Consider the following 25,990-nt stretch of genomic DNA (forward strand, 5'->3'; position numbering starts at 1 on the left):
GGGAGTGGGTGGGTGGGGGAGTGGGTGGGGGAGCGTGTGGGGGACTTTTGGGATAGCATTGGAAATGTAAATGAAATAAATACCCAATAAAAATGATGAAATATTAAAATGAAAGAAATAAATGTTCTGACTGAAAAAAAAAAAAAAGAATTGGTTCTCTCCTCCTGTGAATTGCACTCAGGTCATCAAGCCTGGTGGCAAGTTCCTCTATCTGCTGGGCCACCTTGTCTGACATGAGTAATCAGCATCTCATCAAGAACTAAGAATTTATACATTTCACTTGTAATTTTTATTTTTAAAAAAATGTGTTTGAGAATTTCATAGATGCACACAATACATTTTCATTTGTAACTTTTGAAAGGAATTTGCTTATAAGTACAGTCAAGAGTCTTAAATGCAAATGTAGTAATATCAGTGAACTTTTGTATGTATATATGTGTATGCATATATGTTTGTGTGTGTTCAAGTGCGTGCAGTTGCAGGGTTATGTGGAAACATATACAAACATGAGTACATAGGCCAGAGGTGAGACTCTGGTATTGCTCCTCAGGATTCGCCCACTTTTGTTTTCTGAGACAGGGTCTCTGACTGACCTGGAACTCATTAAAACAGAGGAGGCTGGCCAGCGATACCCAGGATACTGTTTTCATCTCCCTCCCCAATGCTGGGATTAGAAGTGTGTGCAGCCACACCGGGCTTGTAAAATATGGGTCCTGAAGCTCAAATTCAGATTCTTAAGCTTACAAGGCCTTGCCAACCGGGCAATTCTGCAGCCCAATTCAGTGGGCTTAGAAGAAAGAAGTTTCCTTTGGAAGAGATTGCCATCAAACTGGAAAGGGGGAGGAGAGTAAGGGGAGAGAACGGAGAGAGGGGCTGGTTTAAAGACAGTGTTCACAAAGCTTTGAAGCAGTAGTTCTCAACCAGTGGGTCAAGACCCCCACAGGGGTCACATATCAGCTATTTGCACAACAATTCATAAGAGTAGCAAAATTACAGTTATGAAGCAGCAATGAGATACTTTTATGGTTGAGGGTCACCACAACATGAGGGATTGTTTTAAGGGGGTGTAGCATTAGGAAAACTGAGAACCACTGCTCGGAGGGCTAAAGAAGAGCTATTTACTTAAACCTTCAGTATCCTGGCCTTTGTCCCCTCTGCAGAGGCTCTGGTCTGGTCTCTGGGCATAGCTTATCTTTTGCAGTGCGGTTCATGGAAAGAGATGCTATCAGGAGTGTTTGTAGCCTGGTGTTTGCTATGTTGCTCAGTGTTTGTTGACACTAAACTGCTGGTGTCTCCTTTAGTTTTCCGTTCCAAGAAAATGTCTCTCATAACTGACAACCTCCCCCTGCCCCTTATCAGATGACAAAGACAGGACATTGCTGAGATTTGCTTTTCTTACCTATAATGTTAACCCTATAACCTCAGCCATTGTAGAGTTTCATCTGCTTGGGAGATGCACTTCACTTCATTTCTTATACTTTCACATGGTGATGATTAAATATCACTGCATAGCTATTTTTAATACTAAATCTCTTTGTAATTATTTTTCTTTTGAGACAGGTTGTCACCATGTAGCCCTGGCTGGCCCAGATTTTGCTATGTAGAGCAACCCAGCCTCAAACTGGTAGTAATCTGCCTGTCTTGACTCCTTAGTGCTGGGATTAAAGGTCTGTACTACTGTGTTTATCCCAAGTGCTTTTTAAATTCCAGCGGACATACAGACCTAATATTGTAAATGAACCTAGACAGATTCTATTTGCAAAGAAAGTGCCATTTTCTACAATAGTCTTAGAAAACTTTATGCTAATGAATAGAGCTATTGTGTGAGTTTATAATGACTAAAATAAGTGATTAGGAAGTACTTCGTCAAGAGTGGACTATTCATTAATAAGCATATTGCATGGGGAGGTCATGAGCATAAGTTTCTGAGTTTAACAAATTGGGCTTCAATTGAAGCCTCATCTCAAGACCAGCTGTTTAGGATATGCTCTATAATGTCCCCTCCTCAGTGCCATCTGTAGAATGGGTGATATATATAGCTCTACCCATCACACAGTTGCTGTGAGAATTAAATCCAATAAAATACATAATGTACACACAGCACAATGTCTAGTCTATGAGAAACAGTATCTATCTATATGTTGTAGCTAGGGAATATTGTTTTCATTTTTGCATCAGAAGTGGGAACTGTGACCAGAGTATGCATAGGAACAGCACTGAGCATCATAGTGTACAAGATGTGAAATGTCTACTACAATTTCAGTTCTTCAGTGTCTTGCCTTTTTTTTTTCTTTGAACTCACAGAGATCCATCTGCCTTCCAAGTGCTAAGATTAAAGCCATGTTCTAACATGCTCAACTATGACTTACTTTTTATTCTACATAATTTTATTGATTTTTTTTTTAATCTTGTAACTCAAAACCTGCCATGGCTGATAGTACTATCTACCTGTGCTGGTGTTATTATAGAATACCATGTGGAGACTGATGAATTTGGGGAAACAATGATAAGAACATCCTGTAACCTTAACTTAGTTTTATATCTAGACCTAAGTTTTCTGATCTCCCTACAATTAGTCCCCCTACTTATTCCCCTAAAGTAAAATTATAATGAGGATGGAATTTCTCCAGTTTCCCTTTCAAAGAGGCAGTGATGGAGAAAACTGTCATGTGACTGATTAAAACCCCTGAAGTTGGAAAAAGAAGGCCAGAACAACAGCGAGCAGCCCCAGGATCTTGAGCAGGAAAGACACTGGGGCACTATCAGAGGACTGGAGAGTCCGGGTCTTTAAGGGTTTCAGGATCCTCTGCTTCTGGGTGAGGATGGCGTTCCTGGCTCCTTCCCACTGCCCAGGTCCAACCAGGCGGTACTGGTAGGAATTACAGGGTCCGAAGTAGAGTTTCACAGCCAGTTTAGGGTCTTTGAAAAAGAGAGAGACGAAATCTGGCTTTGCACCTATCTCCAAGGCGAGTTCATCCAGGTAGTCAACGTAGTTGGTCTGCAGTATCTGACTCTGGCTTTTCCCAAACCTTAATGAAGCAAATAAAAAGAGCTCATTCATAAAATCCTCTAAGCTGTGTCTTAATATGAGGCACTTAGTAGCGGTTTAAATAATAAAAGAATGAATGAATGAAGAGGTGAGTTTTGAATGAATCTCTGGGAGGTTCCATCAGGAGGTTTGTATCTCAGATTAATGAGTAGCCTACAAAATTATTAGACAAATTTATGGAGACTCTAGAAATGCCATGATATTGAAATGGTGACCGTTATTTGTTACTTATTAAGCTGCTGTAAGTGTCCAAGTAAGAATGTATGGCTCAGGATTGATGCAAATGCTCATGAGATGGTAGAGAGTTAGTGTCTTCTAGCAAAGGGATGCATAATATTCCCTTGTTCCACTACTAAAGTACCCTATAGTATGGCTGACATCTAGTAGATGCTCAGTGTATGTTGGATGAATTAGAATGTGAACTTGAGATAACACCTTATGCCTGTAAGGCAAGTTAGCTTTCCGAGAGCACCTGATTACAGCCAAGCTCTGTCCCAACTCAACAAAACTGACAAACCCAAGTAAGTTTTGAGAGTGCCTCAGGCTACCATTACTACCAGTGCCACCACTGCCCTATGACATTCCCTGAGTGTGGGTGGCCTTAAAAGATATAGAATTTCACATGGGCATCAAAGAAAACAGAAATGAGCCCAGGGAAAGGTGTTCTGACTTGGCACTATTTTGTTTTCTTGAGTAATGGGTTCTTACACTAGGATGTCTAAGAGCCAAATGAAACAGCATCAGTTTACAAAGTTCCAGTCTCATCTATAGGGCCTTTGACTTGTAGGTTTGGCCTGGGCTGTGCTCTAGGACTGCACCTTTAACAGCTAGCTGACTCTCACAGGCAGTCAGGTCCTGGTGTTCTGTGAAACACTACTCCGTGTAGACCATGTGCTAGAAGGAAAGTGCTTACAGGTTAACTCTTTTTTCATTTCTTTCAACAATGTCTGCCATCATAGTCGTCTCCGAAGGCAAGCTACACAAGCCTAGAAAACAAAAACAAAATTAGGTTTGAATAGTGAGTTTGGTTTCATGCCATTGACTTGTGTAGTAGTTGTTTTCTAAAATTAAGTTTGGGCCATTTAGTTGTCACACCAGGCAGGACCTCAGGGCTCCTGGATGGCAGGAGTGAGACCTCCATAGTTGAGCATGGCAAATAGCATAGACTATGAACTGGAGCAGCCATTTCTGGAAATGGAAGGGGCTGGAGAAGGGAAGTGTGCTGGTGGGGTGGGCTCTATTCTACTATTCTAGTAGTGACAGGACACTCTAGAAGAGTTTCCTGGATGATGTAACAAGCTTAGATTTGCCCTTTGGAAAGATCCATCTGGCTCTTTGATTTAAAAAAAAGAGGGCTCATGGGAGGTGAGCTTACTATTAGGGAAACTAGGTAAAAGGCTGTTGAAGGAAATCTGGTGAGAGGGGAGAGTGTCCTCCTACTGCTAAGGGCAGTTTGGCTAGATAAAATAGTGTGGTGATCTCTCTCTCTCTCTCTCTCTCTCTGTCTCTCTGTCTCTCTGTCTCTCTGTCTCTCTGTCTCTCTGTCTCTCTGTCTCTCTGTCTCTCTGTCTCTCTCTCTCTCCCTCCCTCCCCCCATCTCCCACACTCAAGTGTCCTGCAGGCTTCAGATGGGAAAGATGTCCATATTCTTGCATGTGGGCAGACATCTAGGATCTCAGACATTAGTAGTCCAAAGCTGAGGCTGCCATTGAGACCCTCCTGCCTCTATTCTCAGCCACAGCCAGTCTCCAGTACTGGGTCCACGATTCTTCTCCTTTCCTATGTTGAATCACAAAGCACGCTCTTCTGCCCCTATCCTTGACACCTCTAACACATTTGTTCTTGTTTCCACTTTGTCTCTCAGCTCTGGTCCGGGCTGCATTGTACTTTAGCACAGGTGAGTGCTGGTGCTTTCTCAGTGGTCTTTGAGTTCTATCCCTGATTATTAAATCTGTGTTCCCAACTACTGATGGGATTACCTTAAATGCAAAGGAGACAAATCTTATTCTTTCAGTATAATCCGCTCCCTGGTGTCTCTGACTTAAGAGCTTTCTAAGATGCAGAGTCCAGGTTTTCAGGCCACACTTAATCTGGACGGCTCCCTAAAGGGTCAGAGTCCTTAGGCGCACATGATTTGGGACGAACCTATTTATATTTTTCTTCTCTTTCTCTTTCCTCCATCCCTCCCTTTGCACCCCCTTTCTTCTTTACTTTCAAGAAAGTCTTCCTAGAAGCCTTAGCTGTACTGAACTTGCTATGGAGCCCAGGCTGCCCTTGAACTCTTATCCATCCTCCTGCCTCTAGACTGCTGAGATTACAGGCCTGGAACCACTTGAGAGGTAGAAGCACGTGATCTGGAATTCAAGGCCAGGCTATATAGCAAATTTGAGGACAGCCTTGGCTATAATAGATTCCTTCTCACTCCCCTTCTGCAAAACAGAAACAAAACTAAAACCAAAACAAACAAACAGAAACTATGTACACACACACACACACATACACACACACACACACACACACACACACACACACAAACCAAACCTCCTCACAGGTGTCTATACATTTAGGTTTTAGAATCCCAAATCTTTAACAAAGCTTTTGTGTCCACTGGTTCTTCTCTAAGATTAATCTCTCTTCCCCTCCCACCTCCAGCAATGGGAGGCTCCCAGTTCTCTGCAGGCATCCTGTCTCTGTTGTCTTTTGTTCAGGAAATCCCTTTTCTGGATCTGCGAAACTCAGACACCAGGAAGTGTTCCCGGACCATGCACGTTCCGACAGGACCAAGCTCCTGTTTCCACAGTATGCATTCGGCCAGCAAAGCACTTGTCATGTTATTAAAATGACTTGTTTAAATTTCTTTCTGGCTCACTAGATCTCAGCACAGGCTAGGTGTCAAATGAGACTTTTCTTGAACAGAATTGAACCCCCCAAAAACAGGAGAAAAATTAGCCTTTCGAGGAAGATGACGTGCTGCACGGGCAAACCTTTGAAAACATTTAAAACCTTGTCCCAGTGAGATGGCTCAGTGGGTAGAGCCATGCTAGAGTGCAGGCAAACTGAGATTTACCTCCGTGCCCCACAAGGTGGCAGCAGAGAGACAACACCCTCATAGGGTAGCTGTCCTTTGGTCTCCCCATGTACTCCTGTTTTTGACACATACACACACACACACACACACACACACACACACACACACACACACACACACACACACACACGAATAAAGTTTTTAAAATTAAAAAAGAAATGTAAAACTTCCGCTGAGTTGAGCATCTCACTCACCTTTGAAAACTCTTGTCGCCCAGCGCGCCTGAAGCTCTACGGTTGGGAAGATGGAGCCTAGAGGCTGGATGAGACCTATGCACGCAAGGGTTGGCTTCTCCAGGTGAGGGGGAAACATGGCTTTGTACAGGGAAACCCTATTATCCTCCACTTTAACAAGTGAGTCTTCCAGGAAAGAAAAAGAGAACGTATACCCCGTGGCAAAGACAATGATATCCACGTCTTCCTCCACCGTGCCATCCTCGAAGACCACAGCTGTCTCCGTGAGCTCCTTCACCCGTGTTTTTACTTTGATGGCTCCGTACAGCAGGCGGCTGGGGAGGTCGTCGTTTAGCACAGGTTCTTTCATAAGGTATCTGAGGCACACAGGAAAGAATGCATTTAGAGGGGTCACTGACAGTTTTAGGGGTAGTGCTGAAAATTCAGGGTTTTATTTTAAATAGCCAGGAAACTCTAACTCAACTAATTTGCCTGCCCCAAACTGTGTTATTGAACTCATTCGAATCTTGACAATCTCAAGTAGATGATAACAGCAAAAATCAACCTAAAGGTGGAAGTCATTCCAGGGGCTTAGATATGATCCCACCCAGCACCTACTGTTAATCTTTGAATTTGCCGGTAATTACTGCCCTTCGGTGCCTCTCTCTCTTTTTATGCTATGTAGTTTTCATTATTTGTAGCTTCATTTAATCTCTACCTGATAGTAAATAAGGGAAAATAGACTACATTAGCAATGAGACCTACTGTGGGGTCAGTGTGAAAATCAATGGATAAAATGAAAGTTGCTGATATTTACTGATCTCAGTATCCATAGGAGCCCTGTTTGTGGTGGGTGGTGGAGCAAAGTCTGATTGTATTTCTGGAATTCTTGGTTTATAAGTTATTTTATTCTCTCTCTCTCTCTCTCTCTCTCTCTCTCTCTCTCTCTCTCTCTCTCTTTCTCTCTCTTCCAAACAAGGCAATACATAACATGGATACTGGATTCATCCACCATTCAGCCTAATGGGGGCATCTATTACAAGACTCTCAATGTCTTCCTATCCTCAGGAGTAGGAGACTGCTAACATTTGAAAAAGGTAAACAAACATCAGCAATGTTTACTTTGATATTAGTAAATATTTGTCTTCTGGCTACATGTTCCTTTGGAAACAGCCTTCAGGGTACATGGGCGTGGCAAGGGTTGACCTATCAGATGGAGAGCTGTCTTTTCCCATCACCTTGCTCTGAGAGGATCACCAACTCTTGAGGAGCCTTGGACAGTCTGAGTGTTAGAAAGCTCTTCCAATCAACCCCAACCCTGAGTTATGGAGCGGTGTCTAAGCCTCTATCCCAACTTCTTAACTCTCTCTCTCTCTCTCTCTCTCTCTCTCTCTGTCTGTCTCTCTCTCTGTCTCTCCCTCTGTGTGTGTATATGTATGTGTGAGTGTTTTGTGTGTTTGTTTTTGACACACAGTAGAAATTTGGAATTAGAACTCCAGGATCGATACAATTATACATACTGTTGGCTTACAGCTCAAACTATCATAGCAAATAGGACCTTTGCAAAGAAAGACCACATCAGGCAACCCTGGCTGTGATGAGTATACCACAAAAACAGAATAACAGTACTTGTTCTGAGGCACCAGACCATAATTTTCATGGTTGAACCATCGATTCATCTGTTGTTCCATCATCCACTTGACGACCGTGCGGGGCAGGACATTTCGGAGCATGGAGCTAAATCTAGTGTGGAACACCATGTCCCAAGGGTAGCCATCTTCAGAGATTCGACTCATGACCCAGGATCCATGTCTGGTGCTGACAAACACCTGGTGAAAAGAAATTTCAACAGCAGGTGAAATTTGACCAGTTGCTATGAAAGGTGTTTGGTGGTGCAGTTGGCTGAATTCTATTTACTGTGTTAATTTGTGTGTAGTGTATGTGTGAAGATGTGTGTGTGTATGTGCACGTGTGTGTGTGTGTGTGTGTGTGTGTGTGTGTGTGTGTAAAAGGACGTCAGAGGTCAACCTTGAGTATCATTTTCATTGTTATCCATCTTGGGTTTTCTTTAGTTTGCCTTGAGAGGATTCTCATTAGGCTAGGCTGGTTGTCCAGTGTCCAGGAAACTGCCTCCATTTGCCTCCCCAGCACAGGAAGCAAGCACCACCAATACTAGTTTATGTGTCTCCCTCCCTCCTCCCCTCCCTCCCTCCTTTCTTTCCTTCTTCCCTCCTTTCCTTCCTCTTAACTCTTTTTCATTGTTTAATAGTCTCATACATTTATATAATAATAACTTTTAGTCATTTCCTTCTCCCATTTTCTTCTCTGGTTCTGGGGGTTAAGCCCAGGTCCCCTGCTTGTGAAGAAACCACTGTATCTACTGAGCTACTGCACCAGCCCCCAGGTTCCATTTTAAAAGTATTTAACGTCAAAGTGAGGTCCTCCTAGTTCTTTCTCTTCTCTTCAGCAGCTGCTATTTGGTAACATGTGCTGATAGAGGAGTGGCCCAAAGCCCGGATAATGTTCTGGAGGCATGACAAAAATCCTTGCACTAATTCTCTTGGTCAGTCTACTTCTCCTGTGTTTACAGTGTGGTCTGTTGTTCCTTCTTTCTTCTCACCGAGTCTACCCAAGAAGATCTGTGGTGAATAATCACAGGTCTTGCAAGCGTGTGCCTACTTTGTAATGGCTGTAGTCAGGCATGCCTGGATCCCACTATTCTGGATGGGGAATAACAAGAGCAATTGCCTCTTTCACGAGCTAAAAAGAACATTATGCATTTTAAAAGTCAAAACCATTGCCTGTGGTTCTATTCCTCTCCAAGTACCCATCATTTTCCTTTAAATCATTTTTATGTTTTGAGATTATATCATTCCCCACTTCCATTTCCTCTCTCCAGTTCCCCCTGAGTACTCTCTGATTCCTCTCTCTTTCAAATTCATGGCTTCTTCCTCATTAATTGTCATTATTGTGTATATTTTTGCATTGAACATTAAATTTTCTCTTGTTTTCAAAATGTACATTTAAAAGTCTTGTCAAAGATTTTTATTTTTGGTTTATTGTTACCCTCCTATGGTCCAAATACATCATTTTAACTTCCCAATTTTTTTGTTTCATTTTTATTAGTTCTGTTAAGATTGTCTTCAATAAGTAAATAAGACTCATTTGCAAGACATCCAATTTTCTTAAGAGGTTTAGGCCATGGACTCTGGGTCCAGACTTCCTAGGTTTGAATCTCAGCCTTACTCCCTATTAGCTGACTTGCCTCGTATGAGTTATTTGGATTGCTCTATGCCCTAGTTTTTTTTTTTTTCCCAGAATGGAGGCAGTTTAGCATCTTTCTTATGACTTTATTGTGCAGGCTAAAAGAAGTTATAGATTGATGTGAAGTACAAGCACACACAAACTCTCATTGTTTTGTAGGTTGGCCTTGGAGCAGGGATTACAGATTTTTCTTTTTTGAGAAAGGACCTCAATCCCACCTACACTTGCGGAGAATCACCTCCTAGAGCATTGCTTTGCTCCTGGTCTGTGTGCGGACATTTGCTTTTGACTTCAATCTGTTCCTGTTGTTGCTCTGATGCAGACTTGACAACATTGAACTAGGTCTTGGACATGCTATTTAAATACTCCATCATTGTCTCTTTCTACTATTTCCTGTTTCTCCTTCTGTAGGGTCAACATGGCATGTTCTATTTTATTTATTCTCCTTCTATAGTGACCGGCTTTGATGCAGAGACGTCTAACCCCTAGGTGACGACTGGAATCCACATGAAGGTCAAGGTTCATTCAGGCTGCCATCTCTCAGTTGCATACTTTCAGCCCCAGATGTGAAGACCTGAGAGCTTACTATTCTATTTTAATTATAGATTTATATAATTAATAACTGCTGAAGAGGGGTTCTATGTAAAAGTTTAATGAATTATAAGGCACAGGTATATAGCAAAAATAGCTTCATGGCATCAAAAAATCAAACATAAAAGTGGTTTTAAAATTTCATATTTGAATCTCTGGGATATCTGCCCAAAGTCCAAATTAGTGACGTGTAAATCACTGAGTACACGGAATGAGTGCCTCTGGATGACTCTTTACTTGGCTAACAGCAAACACTGCTCAGTTCCTTTATTCCTGTCCTATTCCATTCTCTTCCTCCCAACCTTTAGAGCTGTTTCTAGCGTGGAGGAGCTGGGGGCTGATGGTTCCCACCCCTTTCTGCTGTGCTTCACATTTTGCTTGTTACTTCTTTTCTTTTTCTCTTCTTTTCTTTTTTACAGACAGGGTTTTTCTGTGTAGCCCTGACTGTCCTGGAACTCACTCTGTAGACCAGGCTGGCCTTGAACTCAGAAATCCACCTGCCTCTGCCTACCAGATGCTAGGATTAAAGGCGTGCGCCACCACTGCCTGGCTGGTTATTTTTTTTTTTTTTACTTGTTCTGTATGGCAAGGGCTGAAGGCATTGAAAAGCTAAAGGTGACAGTGATATATCATTTATCTAAAAATTTATCTATCTCTCATCTATCTATCTATCTATCATCTATCTATCTATCTATCTATCTATCTATCTATCTATCTATCTATCATCTATTTATCAATCTAGCATCTACTTATCTATCAATCATCTATCACCTATCTATCTACCATCTATCACCTATCATTTATCTCTATCTATCTATCTATCTATCTATCTATCTATCTATCTGAGACAAAGTATCTCATTGGATTAGAGCTTGTCAAGTAGACAGAGTCCTGGCTAACAATCCTGAGGTATCTATATGTGTCTACCTCCCCAACACTGTGTGCTATCACACATGGTTTTAAAAAAAATTAAGTTCTAGGGATTAAACTCAGGTCCTCATGATTGTGAAACGAACACCTTTGTGACTGAGCTATCTCTTGGTCCTTGCACTACATTTCTAAAAGTCAGTATTTAAAAATATTAATGGATGAGGCCATGCATGTAAATGTATGCCTTCAATTCTAGCACTCAGAGGCAGGCACATCTCTGAGTTTGAGGCCAGCCTGGTCTATAGAGCAAGGTCCAGAACAGCCAGTGCTGCACAGAGAAAAACCTTCTATCAACTACAGGCCACTTTTTCACTAGGTCTCTTGGGTAAAACTAGCCTTCTACAGGAAGACCATCAGGGTCAACTAGCCTGGACCATTGGGGGCTCTCAGAGACTGAGCCACCATCCAAAGAGCATACAAAGGCTGGATCTAGGCCTTTCCACACATATGTAGCAGATGTGAATCTCTGTCTTCATGTGGGTCCCCCAAAAACTGGAGCAGGGGCTGTCCCAAAAGCTGTTACCTGTCTGTGAATTCTGTTCCCCTAACTAGGCTGTCTTGGGGGCCTCAGTGAGAGAAGATGTGCCTAGCCCCATGGACACTTGATTGCCAAGGTGAGGGGATGGCCAGGGGGGGGGAACTCTACCCTTTTAGATGAGAAAGGGAAGAGGGGGAGGAATGTGTGAGATGGGGAGGGGGAGAGGGCAGCAATTGGGGTGTAGAGTGAATAACTAAATAACGGAGAAAAGAAACACACACACACACACACACAGAGGGGGAGAGGGAGAGGGAGAGGGGGAGGGAGAGGGAGAGGGAGAGGGGGAGAGGGGGAGAGGGAGAGAGAGAGAGAGAGAGATAGAGAGAGAGAGAGAAAGAGAGAGAGAGAGAGAACTAGCCTTCTGTACCAGGAACATCTAGTCGAAACTTTGCATTAAAAAAATGGAGGCACCACAGCTCAGAGAAATGGAACAGCAAGTTCTAGGATACATGGCTGGTTAGTTGCAGAGCTGGGAGTTAGACTCTCTATTCTTGCCTTCCAGATTCCCTATGCTATTACAGCTGGCAGCCACCTACATAGTAATGGACTTTGGTGTACATCTGGATGCTCCAGGCATCTCTTCCCATCCCTTCCACACCGTACAAGATAAGCAAAAGCATCGCACCTGCGCGGCCGTCTTACTCAGTTCAGAGGCAATATCTGCAGCTGAGTTTCCTATTCCAACCACCAGGATGCGTTTCCCCTCAAACCCCACTGGGTGCTTGTATTCGCGGCTATGGAAATACTGGCCTCGGAACCTCTCAATACCTTCAGGAGGAAGAAGAAGAGGGAGACTGAGCTACCAAGTAAACAATTACAAGAAGTTCATTTTAATGAAACTGCATGGTTAGCTTTCTCTTTCTGACTTCCTCTCATACGGAAGTTACAATAGTTAATTATTAAACTCTTAAGTGTAAATTCCATAAGAAACATAAAGTCCATGTGAGAGGCTGTAGTGTGTGTGTTCATCAGTGGCAAACAAATGGCTTCCCTGTACAGAGCACAGCCTAATGCTGGTATCTCATTAGCTCTTCTAATTTGGACAGTCTAATGACACTCGAGTTTCACATAGTAGATACATTTAAAAACTGTTTTGAAATAGTGCTATTGTAATTGTGCAATAATTAGAATAGTATTTATCATTTTGCAGAAAGCAAATCAAAATGAAAAGACTCTAAAACTAGGCCTACAGAAGTTGCTCATTGAGCGACTCAATAAGCGTTTGACTGTTAACTGTATGTCTTCCCAACTAGCTACTTTTATACTTTCCAGGAATATACGGCTATATTAAAGTGTTCTTCCATTTTAGTGTGGGCAGTTCTCATATGGAGCCTGGTTCTGATCCACTATGTCAGATATTTTCCTGGAGGACTCTGGGAAGGAGGAAGTTCTCTCTGAAGGAAGGCTGAGACATCAGGGCAGCTGGCTTCAGGGTCCTATGGGTGTGTTCCTCCCTTCATCTCTGCTCTACTTCAGTGTATATTTCTAGGACTTCTTTCTAGTAACCCTTGAGCGGTAGATAAGGCTCCAAGGATAGAGCAAATTTACATGGGTTTGTCAGGGCAGAGCAATCAGGGTAGGCATCTGGTTTAAAGAGCCTCTCACAGACAATGAATTTTTGTGAGACTTCTTTGCATTTCTAGGAAAAAACATAAACGGTGCTGGTGGAAGTTAGCTGAGCTACTCAGAGAAACCAACAGAAACAAAGATGGCAGTTGGCATTTTTCAGCTCCCCAGCTATATCCCACCCAATCTTATTCTCTCTCATTCACTCTCATTCCCGTTCATAGCAACGCATCCCGCCTGTCCGTAAGAAACGCACGTGAGATTCGTGAGATTCCTGGAAGCCCTACTGCTCCAGGCTGAGAAGCCCCGCAGCCTCACCTGGGAATGACTTGAGTGGCAGGTGAGGCTGGATGTGATGGCCGCTGCAAACCATAACAGCGTCAAAGACAGTGCGTTGCTCCTTTCCGTTGCTCTGAGTATAAACTTCCCATTGCCCAGAAGATGCGAAGTCCGGGCGTTTTTTCACACTAATGACAGTGGTCTTGAACAGACATAGAGAAGGCAGCATTAGTTACTCTGGCAGGGCCATGCAAGGAGGGATGTGGGAATGTAATGTGTAACCCATTTGGTTTTCTTCATTGCTAGTCTCTAAAGGCGAACCTAGCCAAGTGGGCCCTTCTTATTCTTTGGCAGGCAAACACAGGATATCCTTAGAAGACTGTCATTCATAGGATGGATCTACCAGGAATTGGAGGGGAACCGTAGGAAGTAAGACTGGACATTTCAATGCTATTTACAAATTATAGATCCCATGAAAATCAGCGGTTATAAATTAATATAACACAAGCCCAGTACTTATAAAATTAAATTGCTAAGAACTTGCAATGTATTAAAAATAAGCCCCACTAAGGTATTTATTCAGAACAATTTCAAATTTAACAATGCAACACACTAACGATAACATGTGCTTCTTTGCTGTTGTTCCCGGTTTTAGAAAGTACAGGAAATGGTAATTCCAAGTATAATTCAAGATGATCTGATTATCTATCTGTTGGTGTAGATAACATGGAGAAAAAAAAAGTTAGGAAAAATAGTTACCACATGCTCCTGAGATAAACGGAAAGTACAAAGTCTGTTTAACCCATTTCTATGAAGAACTTAACATCGAAAAGAATACAGTTTGACACACTTCCATATTATCTTTTCAAGAGATATGAGGCTTGGAGACAGACGTCAGTGGAAGCAGTGGTTAAATTACAATTTTAACATTATTTTTATTACCATTTAAACTTTCAATTTTAATGGATGGCTTTCCACTCCAGTTTATATGCACCATCAAAAATATCAGGAGGCACGAGACTGCTTTTTGGGTGCAATACCGTGTTTTTGGCTTTAACAAGCCCACCAAAGTGGGATAGTTAACTTCTCTCATTGCCAGAGTCCCTTTTCTACTCGACTGTGGGCTGAGTGGAGGCAGAGAAATCCACTTCCCTCCACGTTCAGTACCTGAAACTGAATATATTTTAGGAGATCAAATTTCTTGGCAAAGATCCTAAAATATTCCAGGAGTTTAGAGTTGTGCAGGAAGTTGGGGAAGTCCTCCGGCATCGGGAAGTCACTGAAACAGGACATTTCTTTGCTAGTGTTGGTAATGACAGAGCGGTAGATGCTAGCGCGGCCATCTTCCACGTTTTCCTAAAGTAGCAAAAAGGAAAAAACAATCAGTAATGATTCAACACAAGTCTTACATGTGGTGGCGCACGCCTTTAATCCCAGCACTCGGAGGCAGAGGGAGGCGGATTTCTGAGTTCGAGGCCAGCCTGGTCTATAGAGTGAGTTCCAGGACAGCCAGGGCTACACAGAGAAACCCTGTCTTGGAAAAAAAAAAACCCAAAACAAACAAACAAACAAAGGTCTTCTTCCGGAATCTTAAGTCGTCAGTGTGGTGAATTGCTTTCACTGCTGTATCCCGACTATAGCACCTGCTTGCTGAGGGGCAGAGTATGTAGCCCCGTAGCTACACACACTAGGTCATGAACCTGTTTGTTGCCAACTAGTGCTTCTCAGTTGATGTGCTATCGGCGCTGGTGGGGCTTGAGGTAGAGACAATTGTCTTTTGGAACATTTCAAAAAAAATTTTTTTTTAAAACTTTTATTCTCACATACATTCACCCTCCCTCCACTCCACCCAGACCCTCCCCCTCTGTTCCTCTTCCAACCAACCAACCAACCAACCAACCAACCAACCAACCAATCAACCAGGCCTCTCAGGGATATCCACCAAACCAAACATGGCTTCACAAGGTATAATAATAATACTGGAAACAAACTATCATATCAAGGTGGAATGAGGCAACCCAGTAGGAGAAAAAGGGTCCTAAGCATAGGGAAAAGAGTTAGAGACACCCCCTTACTTCCATTGTTGAGAGTCTCACAAGACCACTAAGCTGTGCGACCAGAGGACCTAGCTCAGACCCACTGTGGATGATGTCATGTCTGGGCAGGGGGGCCCGAGCTGTATAAGAGAGCAAGTTGAGCCCTAGTGTTTGGCCCATGTGGCATCTGTTCCCCTTAGCACACTGAAGAGTATTTAGCATCCCTATCTATTTAACACCAGTCTTTGTGAACCAGCTGTCTTCCCAAAACCTTAGGGAGGCTTTATTGACCTTCTACTTTTTAAGGACTAATAAATCCTGGGACATTAGATACAAAAAATAAAGTTAAATGATTGCTTTTAGTAGTAGGAAGGCTTTACATCTTGATATACATGGGTCGTTATTTTGTGCTCTATTCCCCAAGTGATGAAGGTGATCATATGATCAAATGCCATTTTTTTTTTTTTTTGTTAACTTGACATACACTCAGACACCTGGAAAGAAAGAACTTTCACAGAGGAATTGGCATTTGGGCATATCTGTAGGGCCTTTTCTTGATTGCTGATTGATGTACAGGGACTCAGCCCATTGTGGATGATGTCATAAGAGAGCAAGTTGAGCAAGCCAGTATAGCATTTTTCTATGGTTTCTGCATCAGTTTCTGACTCCAGGATCCTGATTTGAGCTTCTGCTTGGCTTCCCTTGATGATGGATAGTAACCTATAGGTAGAAATGAATTCTCTCCTCCCCAAGAAGGTTTTGGTCGGTGTTGGCGTTTTATCAGAGAAACAGGAAACAAACCAAAACACCAACTGATCCTTAAACCTGATTTTTAATGTATGCAATTGTGCCTTGGTAAAAGTCCCATAGAGTACATGTTATGACTGAGTTAATATTTTCTTCTAAAGTCCTGCTCTGTACAATATCCTTAATAATAAATGTAAATTTATGTAAGTAGCTAAGACTGAAGATCAGAGCTTATAAATCAACTTATGACCAGAGAGGTTTTTATTAGAAAATTTAAATAATGGTACCCAAGAACTCTTCAGCAGATGCTTCTGTGTTCACAAAGACTAAGCTATTAATCCAGAAAAATAGTAATTGCTATTTGACTATGAATTAAGGTGGCTGTAAAGATGGTGGTTTGTAGAAACTCATTAACTGAAAGAGAGATTACGTAGTCTTGCTTGTATGGCACCATAATCTCTTATGCAGAGAAGTTTAAAAAGAAAACTTAAACACTCACTTGCAATCCAACCAGCATTTTAAATCAAGTGTGCATGTTTCTTTCTTGTAATTTTTGTTAATAGAAAATTATTCCTTGCCTTCTAAGCTTTTCAGTTCCTTAGTTTTTTGGCACCATTGAAAGTGGTCATCTGAGATGGGTGTGGCACCAGGTGTGAACTACAGAATGAACATTAAGCCAGCCATAGGTAGAGAGCAAGACTCCATCTCAAAAACTGTATACATAAAGAGATAAAACAAGAGGTGAAAGAGGTAACCAGGACTAGAAGAAGATAAGCTTAGTCTTTGGAGTTAGATGAGGTCACCAACACATCTGTTTCTCTTTAAAGAGAAAAGTCTAGACCAGTCTGTGCCTCTCGCCTGTGAGACAATGATGTGAGAGGTGTTCCATAGTCGGGTCCATTTTTCTGAAGGATGCCGTTAATCCTCAACTTTGATACTGTTAGAGCTCACTGTGGCATTGAAGGTTAATTAGGATATATCAGTTACTCTGCTGATAGAAAAAGAACTGGTACAGCAACTCACTACTACACATAGATGTTCTGCAAGAGAGGTTGTACTTGATCTAGGTGAGTTAAAAAAAAGGGCAAGCTTATGTGACTCATTGTTCACGAGTAAAAGTTCTCAACATAAGGGGCCAGTGAGGGCCTTAGTATCAGCATCGTCTTCAGTGTCTACTCACTGTCAGGGTAGGTTATTCAAGAGAAGTATTCAGAATTCTTGCTAAATGTAGATTACTTTATAAATATCCTCCTCCCTTACCCCCTCATCTTCTTTCTTCTTTCTCATTTATTTGTTGTTCATTTTCTATTCTCATACACCTATAATAGGAGTTTCTCCATGAGCTGTGCTTTTATTTTTCTTGGACTAGAATCTTAACTTGGTTAGAAACCCTGTCCCAGTTGCTGGTGGCGTGGACTAAGAGGTCCAGGGCAGACTATGAAGCTTTTAGATGGTCTCTAGGCAGCATTTATAGTGATCCCATAGTGATCCCATCGTGAACTACCTGTACATGTATAGAATTCAGAAATGTGTCATAGTAGAATGAAGTGTTGTCTGACTTACACAAAGGGATACAATGATTTGAACTTTATTTTCAAACATCAGCTTCAAATTGCATAATACTACACTCATATAATTATATAAACCTTTTTTTTTTCCTGGTTGTTTGGTAATTGAACACAATGTTCTTGGCAAGACTGAATACTTGGGGCTTCTTAGCCACCCACAGTCTTAAAATAGGAAATATTTCATTAAGCAAAGAAATGTGTTTCTCCCCTGCTCCCCCTTCACCTCTCAAGACGACATAATTTTGAGTAGTGCAGAGTAAACAGTAAGGATCCTGTGAAGACACCGTTGGGGCTGATCCCACTGCCTCTCATCATGCCTCTACCGAGACAGACCAGTTACACAATCCAGTTTCTTCATGTTTCCACGTAAAGTGGGATTGGTCAATAATGCAAACATTAAACAGTTGTTTCGAGGTTTACAGAGATTAGATAAAGTGCCCAATGTCTGCCTCCAAATTATGTGGCCAGTCAATGTTTGCCTCTCTCACAATTGTTAACAGACCACGAGAGTGAACCTTGCCAAGGCAGAAACACATTAGTCATTTAAACTGAGAGGGTTTGTTGCATAGTAGCCAAAACATTAGGACTTTCCTAAGAATCCACACATTGCATAGAACTTTGATCAGAATCTCTGTCGGGTACAGTTTTAAAGGAGGGTTCCAGGGGGAGAAGACCTCATTCTGATTTTTGGGGTCTAACACAGATTTTAAGGCCAGGCTGAAATGGTTTTTGGAAGGTTCAGTTGTATAGATTAGCACCAAACAGCAATGGCAGTGCTGTCTTCTAAGGAGAAAGCAATTATCTTTCCTGTAGCCTTGACTGCTAGAAGCAGGTTCTTTTTTTTTTTTTTGACAAAAGCAATGTCTGGCTGGGAGCAGTAGCATGTTTAGAATTTCTAAAGCCCTGTGACTCCTCTGCAAGGAGAACTCCCTGCCCTACCCCTCATCTTCCCACCACTGCACACTCCCCACTCCCTGCCATCAAATTCTTTTATTTATTTATTTATTTATTTATTTATTTATTTATTGAGACAGGGTTTCTCTGTGTGGCCCTGGCTGTCCTAGAACTCACTTTGTAGACCAGGCTGGCCTCCAACTCAGAAATCCGCCTGCCTCTGCCTCCCGAGTGCAGGGATTAAAGTCGTGCGCCACCACGCCCAGCCCCAACAAATTCTTTATACGTGCTTCTTCACACATTTTGTTGACTGAAGTAAAAGTCTTTGTGTTTGGGTAATTTTTTTTTTAGGTTAAAATTGGCACAATTTTCATAGTCGTGAAAGGACACTGATTAATACTGACTTAATAAACAGGTGCGTATCAAATGCTTATCTTGGCCAGGCTGGAGCTGGGGGTTGGGGACAGGAAGTAAACAATACAAGAATACTTTCTGTCCTAAAACCCAACCCAAAACCTATGGGGCCAGCACCTGGTCCTGTTCTCTCACAGCTGAGCTGAATCAAACTACTAGCTAGCTACAATGGGTGGAGCTATGACCTCACTTGAGAAGCAGTGGGTGATAATCCTTTTACAGGCTTGTCTTCTTGTCAGGCAGGTACCCCATGGAGTTGATTCAACACCATGTACTCTCTGCACTATTTCTGATACTCTCTATGCTGACAGCTGTGTAGTAGATCCCAAATGAATGCAAAATGACATATTAAAAAAAAAGAATACTTTCTGTCTTTGTAGAGCTTATTACTATATTGAATTCAAGTGCATCTGGCTCATGGAGCTGTAAAAGTGATAATGGAGAGAGGGAGACCTTCCTCTCTGCTAGGTCTAGAATGCATCAAGCACTCAGTGAGCACGTTTGTTGAAAGACTAAAAGAGTGAGTGGTGTCAATCACTAGGCTTCCTTCGTCTTTACAATAGGAGCTTGACTGTATTGGGTAACCACCAAGTAGCATAATGGATAAAAAATAAAATAGACTTTCCAATAGCATACTATAAATGTCATTGTATTTTATGCACTAAACTGTTCTTTTTGGTTTTGTCTTCTTTGAGGACCTGGGACTAAGCTCAGGTACTTATACCTCTAAGCACATACATGTGCTTCACCAGGAATATCTACTACTACATAGTATATACTAGTATATATTCCTAGTCTGTTTTTAAGATCTTTATTTCGAAACAGGGTCTCACTAAGTTGCCCAGGCAGACTTTATGTCAGCCAGTCTTTGGGGTTGCTGAGGCTTATACCTGGACTTAAAAACACATGTTGTTTGTTTTTGTTTCCTTCCCCCTCCACCCCCCACTGTATGCTATAACTTTCTTCTGGTCTATGCATGCAGACATCACTTCTTCAAAACTGTTACAGAGAGTTAAAGTACATTTCAGACAGTTAATGACTAGGCCTGCTAGTGTTGCACATTTGATTGCCTGGAGAGGTTCACATAGATTATGTTAAACAGGAGTCTATAAATAGTCATTAGGATGCCAGTGCCTCCTCTATTGCATTGATTATCTATTATCTATTGCCATGATAAGTTTATTTAAGAACTGCAAGTTCAACAAGGGTAAGGCTGTCTGTCATCTCTTCCAGAAGGGACACGAAGAATCTGATTAGTTATGTCCTATGTGAACAGAATGGGCTGTTAAACGGGTGTATGCCTAAAACAGAAGGAAGACTTCGATGGACACAAGCAATAGATGGAGAGAGGCTGTGCTTGGGTCACACCAAGTTGGAAACCTCATTTGGGACATACTCCAGGTACCCACTTTATGTTTTTATCTTTTTATGATCAATATTCTGTTTGTTTCCTTTGAGACAGGGAATCACTATGTATCCTAGGCTGGATTCAACCTTTTTATATAGTCCAGGGTAGCCTTGAACTGAATATCCTTGTGCCTTAGCCTCCTAAGTGTAGGGAGTACAGATGTGGCTTACCATGCCTGGCCTTGCCATCAATATTTCAGTCAATAAATTTGACAAAGATAAATGCAGGTGATTAATATTTGTGTATACCCAAATGAGGGTGGTGTAGCAAAGATGACAGGTGATTGAAATTTCAAGTAAGATTTCTTGTCCAAGGCCAGGCAAACTAAATAATGTTTAATATTTATAGATATGAACTTTTATTTGTAAAAAAACAGGGTTAGAAACCCATTTCACAAGGACAGAAAAACAATGGCTTAGGCTGTGAGTTGCTCAAATGAGAAAGACCCCAGGGTTTTATTTGATTCCAAACTCAAGGCGACTCATCAACGTGTAGAATACTTCCTTCCACCAATGCAAGAGGGAGAGTGATGTGCTGGTGAGCCTGCTTATGTTTGCTCTCAGTGCTGTCACTGATTGGAAGTCTTCTATCTCTTACCAGCCAGTCACAAAGGGTAAGATGTGTACCTTTGGCTTTATAGTTAAAGTGGGCTTAAGAATAAATAGTGTGGGAGGCTACTGCGAACATAAAAACTAAGTAACCTACATGAAAATAACTATGCAAACAGATATTGTTTTGTAAATGATGAAGTTGCAGCATTCAACTGTTTTAGTGGGGTTGTGGAATCCAGGTGAAGTTCAGTGTAAGTCTTAGTGGGGAGGTCAGATCATTGAGTGTGTCTGCTTCATTGTTTAACATCTACGGCAGTGTTTGGTAGCTCCCTGATCTTGAATTAGATATGTTTAAAGGAATCTATCAATTTGGAATATTAGATCTCAGGAGAGTCACATGTCAAGCGGTGGTAATATTTCAGGCTGATTGTAGACAAAAAAGAGACTAAGATGCAAAGAGACAGTCATGTAGACTATTACATGAAGGTACTGCTAGGAGAGAGATCTATATATAAAAATTCCCATCAGAAAACACTATATATTAGTAATTTCCCTGTGGCAGGGTATCAGAAGCAGAATAAATTAATGACTGCAGGAAGATAATTTTTGTTTTTGTTTGTTTGTTTGTTTGTTTTTTTCTTTCTGGGAATTGTTCAGCAAGTGTGGCCATAAGGAATCACACAGACCTTCATTTTTGTTCTTTCCTTTCAACTGTGTTCCCTCTGGGCAAGCTGTTTATTACAAAGCTTAGCTTCTTACTCAGCCGTCAGTGAGGAAAACTGTAAGTAATATCTACCCCTAAAGACACCAAGAAAAATAATGGGGGCTAAATGCTTCTTTGCTGGAAGAAGTGCTAAAAATATTTAATAACCTTGGCTGTATCCCAAGGTGACACCAGGGGGCGCTGGAGACCCTTCTGGGAGAATTCAGTACCCTCTAAGCCAGGCAAGGGACATAGATTTACCTTTTTTCCCCCTGCTTTTGTTTTTAAGTTGTTAGCTCTACATGTGACCTCAAAGGGCTCTGTGTCAACGAGGGACTTAGTAAATAATTTCCCTTAGAGCTAGGGTGAGCATGGAAGCCCAACGCATCCTTTCCAGGATCTTTTCCTTGGACGTCGAGTTTCCTGGTGTCAACAATGCTCATGGGGGCCCCAGTGAAGGCCTGTACAATTTTGCTTAGCATTTTTCTCTGCAGTAAGGATATCTTTGAGAGGGGAAAATTATTTATCTTTCTCTATTGGATGTGATCTTAAAAGAGGGTTGTCCTGTGACATTGTTATAGGTGCTAGGAAATTATGTATTTAACTTTATCCAGTAAGGATTTAATTAATTCCTATTTTGATCTATTTTTTTCCAAAAAGATGTAAGAAACTGCCTCTGATTCTGAAAGGTGATGCACTGGAATAGGGTCATGAAAATGTCATGGGGTAGGAACCACCTGCCTGGAATTGTATTGTTGGTAGACCACTCAAAGTAACATTTACCTCTTTGGCTAACAGATTAGTAGCAAATACAGAACGCTTTTTGCTTAGATATTAAGCGTTACACATTAAATCTGTTAAAGGCCATTGAAACGACATTGAAACGACTCATTGGGTAAAACTCTCAAAGCACAAACCCAGTGATGTGAGTTCAATCCTTACACCCCATGTAAAGGTGGAAAGGAAAAAGAACCAATTCTAGAAAGTTGTCCTCTGATTTTTACATGCATGCTGTGGCACTGGACTATCCAAGCTCACCTCCACCTCTCTCTCTCTCTCTCCTTCTCTCTCTCTCTCTCTTTCTCACACACACACACACACACACACACACACGCACATGCACGAAGACATACATACACATGCACATACATATGCACAATCATGCATGTACACACATGCATACATATATGCACACATATGCAATAACAATAAATAAAAGCTAAATTTGTTACATTTAAACCTATTTAGAAGCAAAAGAAAATTATGTGTATGAGCTGACAGTGCAGAAGATAAAATGGTATCAATTAAGACAGAAATGACCACATATTATGTGACTTTCTTGGGAAAAGTTGTGATCTCAGCAATCAATGATTATTATTAATGTGATTTCTTTCTATGAAGCTATTCATATAATATAAAGGTCAATTTCTCCACCATGAACTCTGTGTTTACACAGTCGGATCAATACATTTTCATTTGGTACTTGTGTACCATTTGTCAAGCTCTCTCTCTCTCTCTCTCTCTCTCTCTATATATATATATATATATATATATATATATATATATATATAATGTTCATATGTGTGTGTGTGTGTGAAAATGTCTTTTCTTTTTGAGACAGAGTTTTGTTATGTAGCCCAAGCTGACTTCACGTTTCTAGTCCTCCTGCTTCACTCTCCTTTGTGGTGGGGCTCTAGGCATGTGCTCCCACTGTGAGGTGGGAACGTAAATAGTTTCAGTCACAGACCGTAAGTCTTTATAGTTGTCTGTGAATCTGTTAATAAAAATTTGAATGACAGCTAGTAAATAGAATGACTTTGTTTAATAGAAAATACACAATAAAGAGGTTCACAGCGGTTTTACTAGAAAACCAGATAACCAGAAAAGCTCAGTAGGCAAACATGGCTTAATTTTCAGAGAAAAATAAAGTCAGTAGTGATAGGGGTCCATTCTCTGAAGAAGCACTTTGCTCAATGATTAAAGGTGATGACATAAATATAATTCTGTTTACTTCTATTTTATAAAGTGCTCCCTAATATTAGCATATTACCTAGCTGGCTTGTCGGACAATGATAAAAACACGGGCTGTTTTGCTTTAGCTGGATTTTAAAGAGAAGGTTCCCTACATCCCTGGATTGATCACACAGGTTGGCACAGCATTGACCTGGGAGAGATGCCAGCCTGAGTTCATTTCCTGGTTAGCTGCATAAGTAAATAAAAATAAAATTGGATCAGAGCTGCTTAAGATATCTTTCAATAAGGCCCAACAGCCTTCTTGGCGATCTCAGCGTGACCTATTCTGAGGTAAGAAAGGTCTCACTTACTTTGAATCTCCACAGTCCCCCTATATCTTCAGTCCTTTCGAAGCAGGTGGGCTCCAGACCCTCGTCCACGCAGCACTTCAGAGAGATTAGGCCACTGACCCCTGCTCCAATCACCACAACCTTCTTTGCCATTGTCTCCTGTCAATAGTTGATCAGTCATTACTGCTTAGCAAGGACAAAGGTAAGAGGATCCTGCCCTGTGGTCAGGTAACTGACTTACCACAGGATGGGTGGTAGTTTAATACGCAGCACTAATTGAATAAAATGCCTCACTAACCAAATCTTCACCCTTCCTCCCCTTCAGAGAAACTTGTCTGGTCATATGACCTTCATTGTAAACGTGTTTACAAAGTCCTGGCTTAATATTAAAAAGGAATCCCGTTGAGCAAGCCAAGTTATTCAACAAAGCAGTCCCAGGGTTGTGAGCCAAAGCTGGTTGTGTTCTCTGGCGTCCCGAGAACTTCCTCCTCAGCTTTTGTCCCCAGCCCTCATCCTTACCTTTATTTGTGCTTCTTAGCACTGTCCTCTTGGCAGAAGAGTTCCCCCTGAGGGTTGTGTGCGGAGAGATGGGAGTATTTAAGAGATGGAGGAGGCTGTGAGAAGTGGGAGGAGCTTGTTCGCTCAGCCAGCTAAACCTCTAAGGACTTCATCAGTATTGAAATTAAGCAAGAGATGCACTTCTTAAGGTCGGGAACACTGAACACATAGCATTCGGATGGTCTAAATAATTACGTTTATCATCAGTGTAGAAAATGTGCATTAGCAAATTGAAAAGAGTAGATAAATAAAAAGAAATTAAATCCACCCCTACCATCACCATTCAGAGATACCTACAACAAACACCATTGACATTTGGCAACTTATTCCATCTATTATATATGTGTATATATGTCCATGCACCCACTTCTGCATGGAGGTGGAGGCCAGAAAACATGAGGGTTTTCTTTCTACATTTGATTACAGTTTTATTTATTTCAGAGGGCATTGCTACAGTGCACATTTGGAGGTCAGAGGACAATATGGAGGAATGGATTTTCTCCTTTTACCGTGGGTCCCTGGGATCAACTCAAACCAGGCTGACTGAAAGGGTCTTTACCCACTAAGCTACCTCACTGACACATTAAAACCTCTTGGGAACAAAACACCCATGGAAGGAGTTACAGAGCCAAAGTTTGGAGCTGAGAAGAAAGGATGGACCACCTAGAGACTGCCATATCCAGGGATCCACCCCATAATCAGCCTCCAAACGCTGACGCCATTGCATACACTAGCAAGATTTTGCTGAAAGGACCCTGAGATAGCTATCTCTTGTGAGATTATGCCGGGGCCTAGCAAACACAGAAGTGGATGCTCACAGTCAGCTATTGGATGGATCACAGGGCCCCCAATGGAGGAGCTAGAGAAAGCACCCAAGGAGCTAGGATCTGCAACCCTATAGGTGGAACAACAATATGAACTAACCAGTACCCCCCCGGAGCTCGTGTCTCTAGCTGCATATGTATCAGAAGATGGCCTAGTTGGCCATCATTGGAAAGAGAGGCCCATTGGTCGTGCAAACTTTATATGCCTCTGTACAGGGGAACGCCAGGGCCAAGAAGTGGGAGTGGGTGGGTAAGGGAGTGGGGGAGGGAGGGTATGGGGGACTTGAAATGTAAATGAAGAAAATACCTAATTTTAAAAAATACATAAAAAACCTCTTTTTAAAATTTTTATTAGATATTTTCTTACATTTCAAATGTTATCCCCTTCCCTGGTCCCCCACTCCCGGAAATCCCCTATCCCATCCCCTCTCTTACTGCTTACCAACCCACCCACTCCCGCTTCTCTATCCTGGCATTCCCTTACACTGGGGCATCGAGGCTTCTCA

At 41.7% G+C, this 25,990-nt stretch overlaps 1 protein-coding gene across 3 annotated transcripts; it reads right to left on the reverse strand.

The window, feature by feature from the left end:
* Positions 1-266: 266 nt before the first annotated feature.
* On the reverse strand, positions 267-24,708 carry Fmo2 (flavin containing monooxygenase 2). Of its 3 annotated transcripts, none has more exons than NM_018881.4 (9): positions 24,622-24,708; positions 24,124-24,261; positions 14,646-14,834; positions 13,518-13,680; positions 12,259-12,401; positions 7,940-8,139; positions 6,332-6,687; positions 3,963-4,035; positions 267-3,029 (listed from the first exon to the last, which is right to left on the reverse strand). In NM_018881.4, exons 2-9 carry the CDS (start codon positions 24,253-24,255, stop codon positions 2,678-2,680), a joined length of 1,608 nt encoding a protein of 535 aa, NP_061369.2. In that variant the 5' UTR covers positions 24,256-24,261; positions 24,622-24,708; the 3' UTR covers positions 267-2,677. The 3 variants fall into 3 exon arrangements, with proteins under 3 accessions (NP_061369.2, NP_001347843.1, NP_001347842.1); NM_001360914.1 differs by lacking the exon at positions 24,622-24,708 and adding an exon at positions 24,344-24,443; NM_001360913.1 differs by lacking the exon at positions 24,622-24,708 and having other exon boundaries at positions 24,124-24,443.
* Positions 24,709-25,990: the final 1,282 nt, after the last annotated feature.

This window comes from Mus musculus, chromosome 1, assembly GCF_000001635.26.
Source record: "Mus musculus strain C57BL/6J chromosome 1, GRCm38.p6 C57BL/6J".
Lineage (NCBI taxonomy): Eukaryota > Metazoa > Chordata > Mammalia > Rodentia > Muridae > Mus > Mus musculus.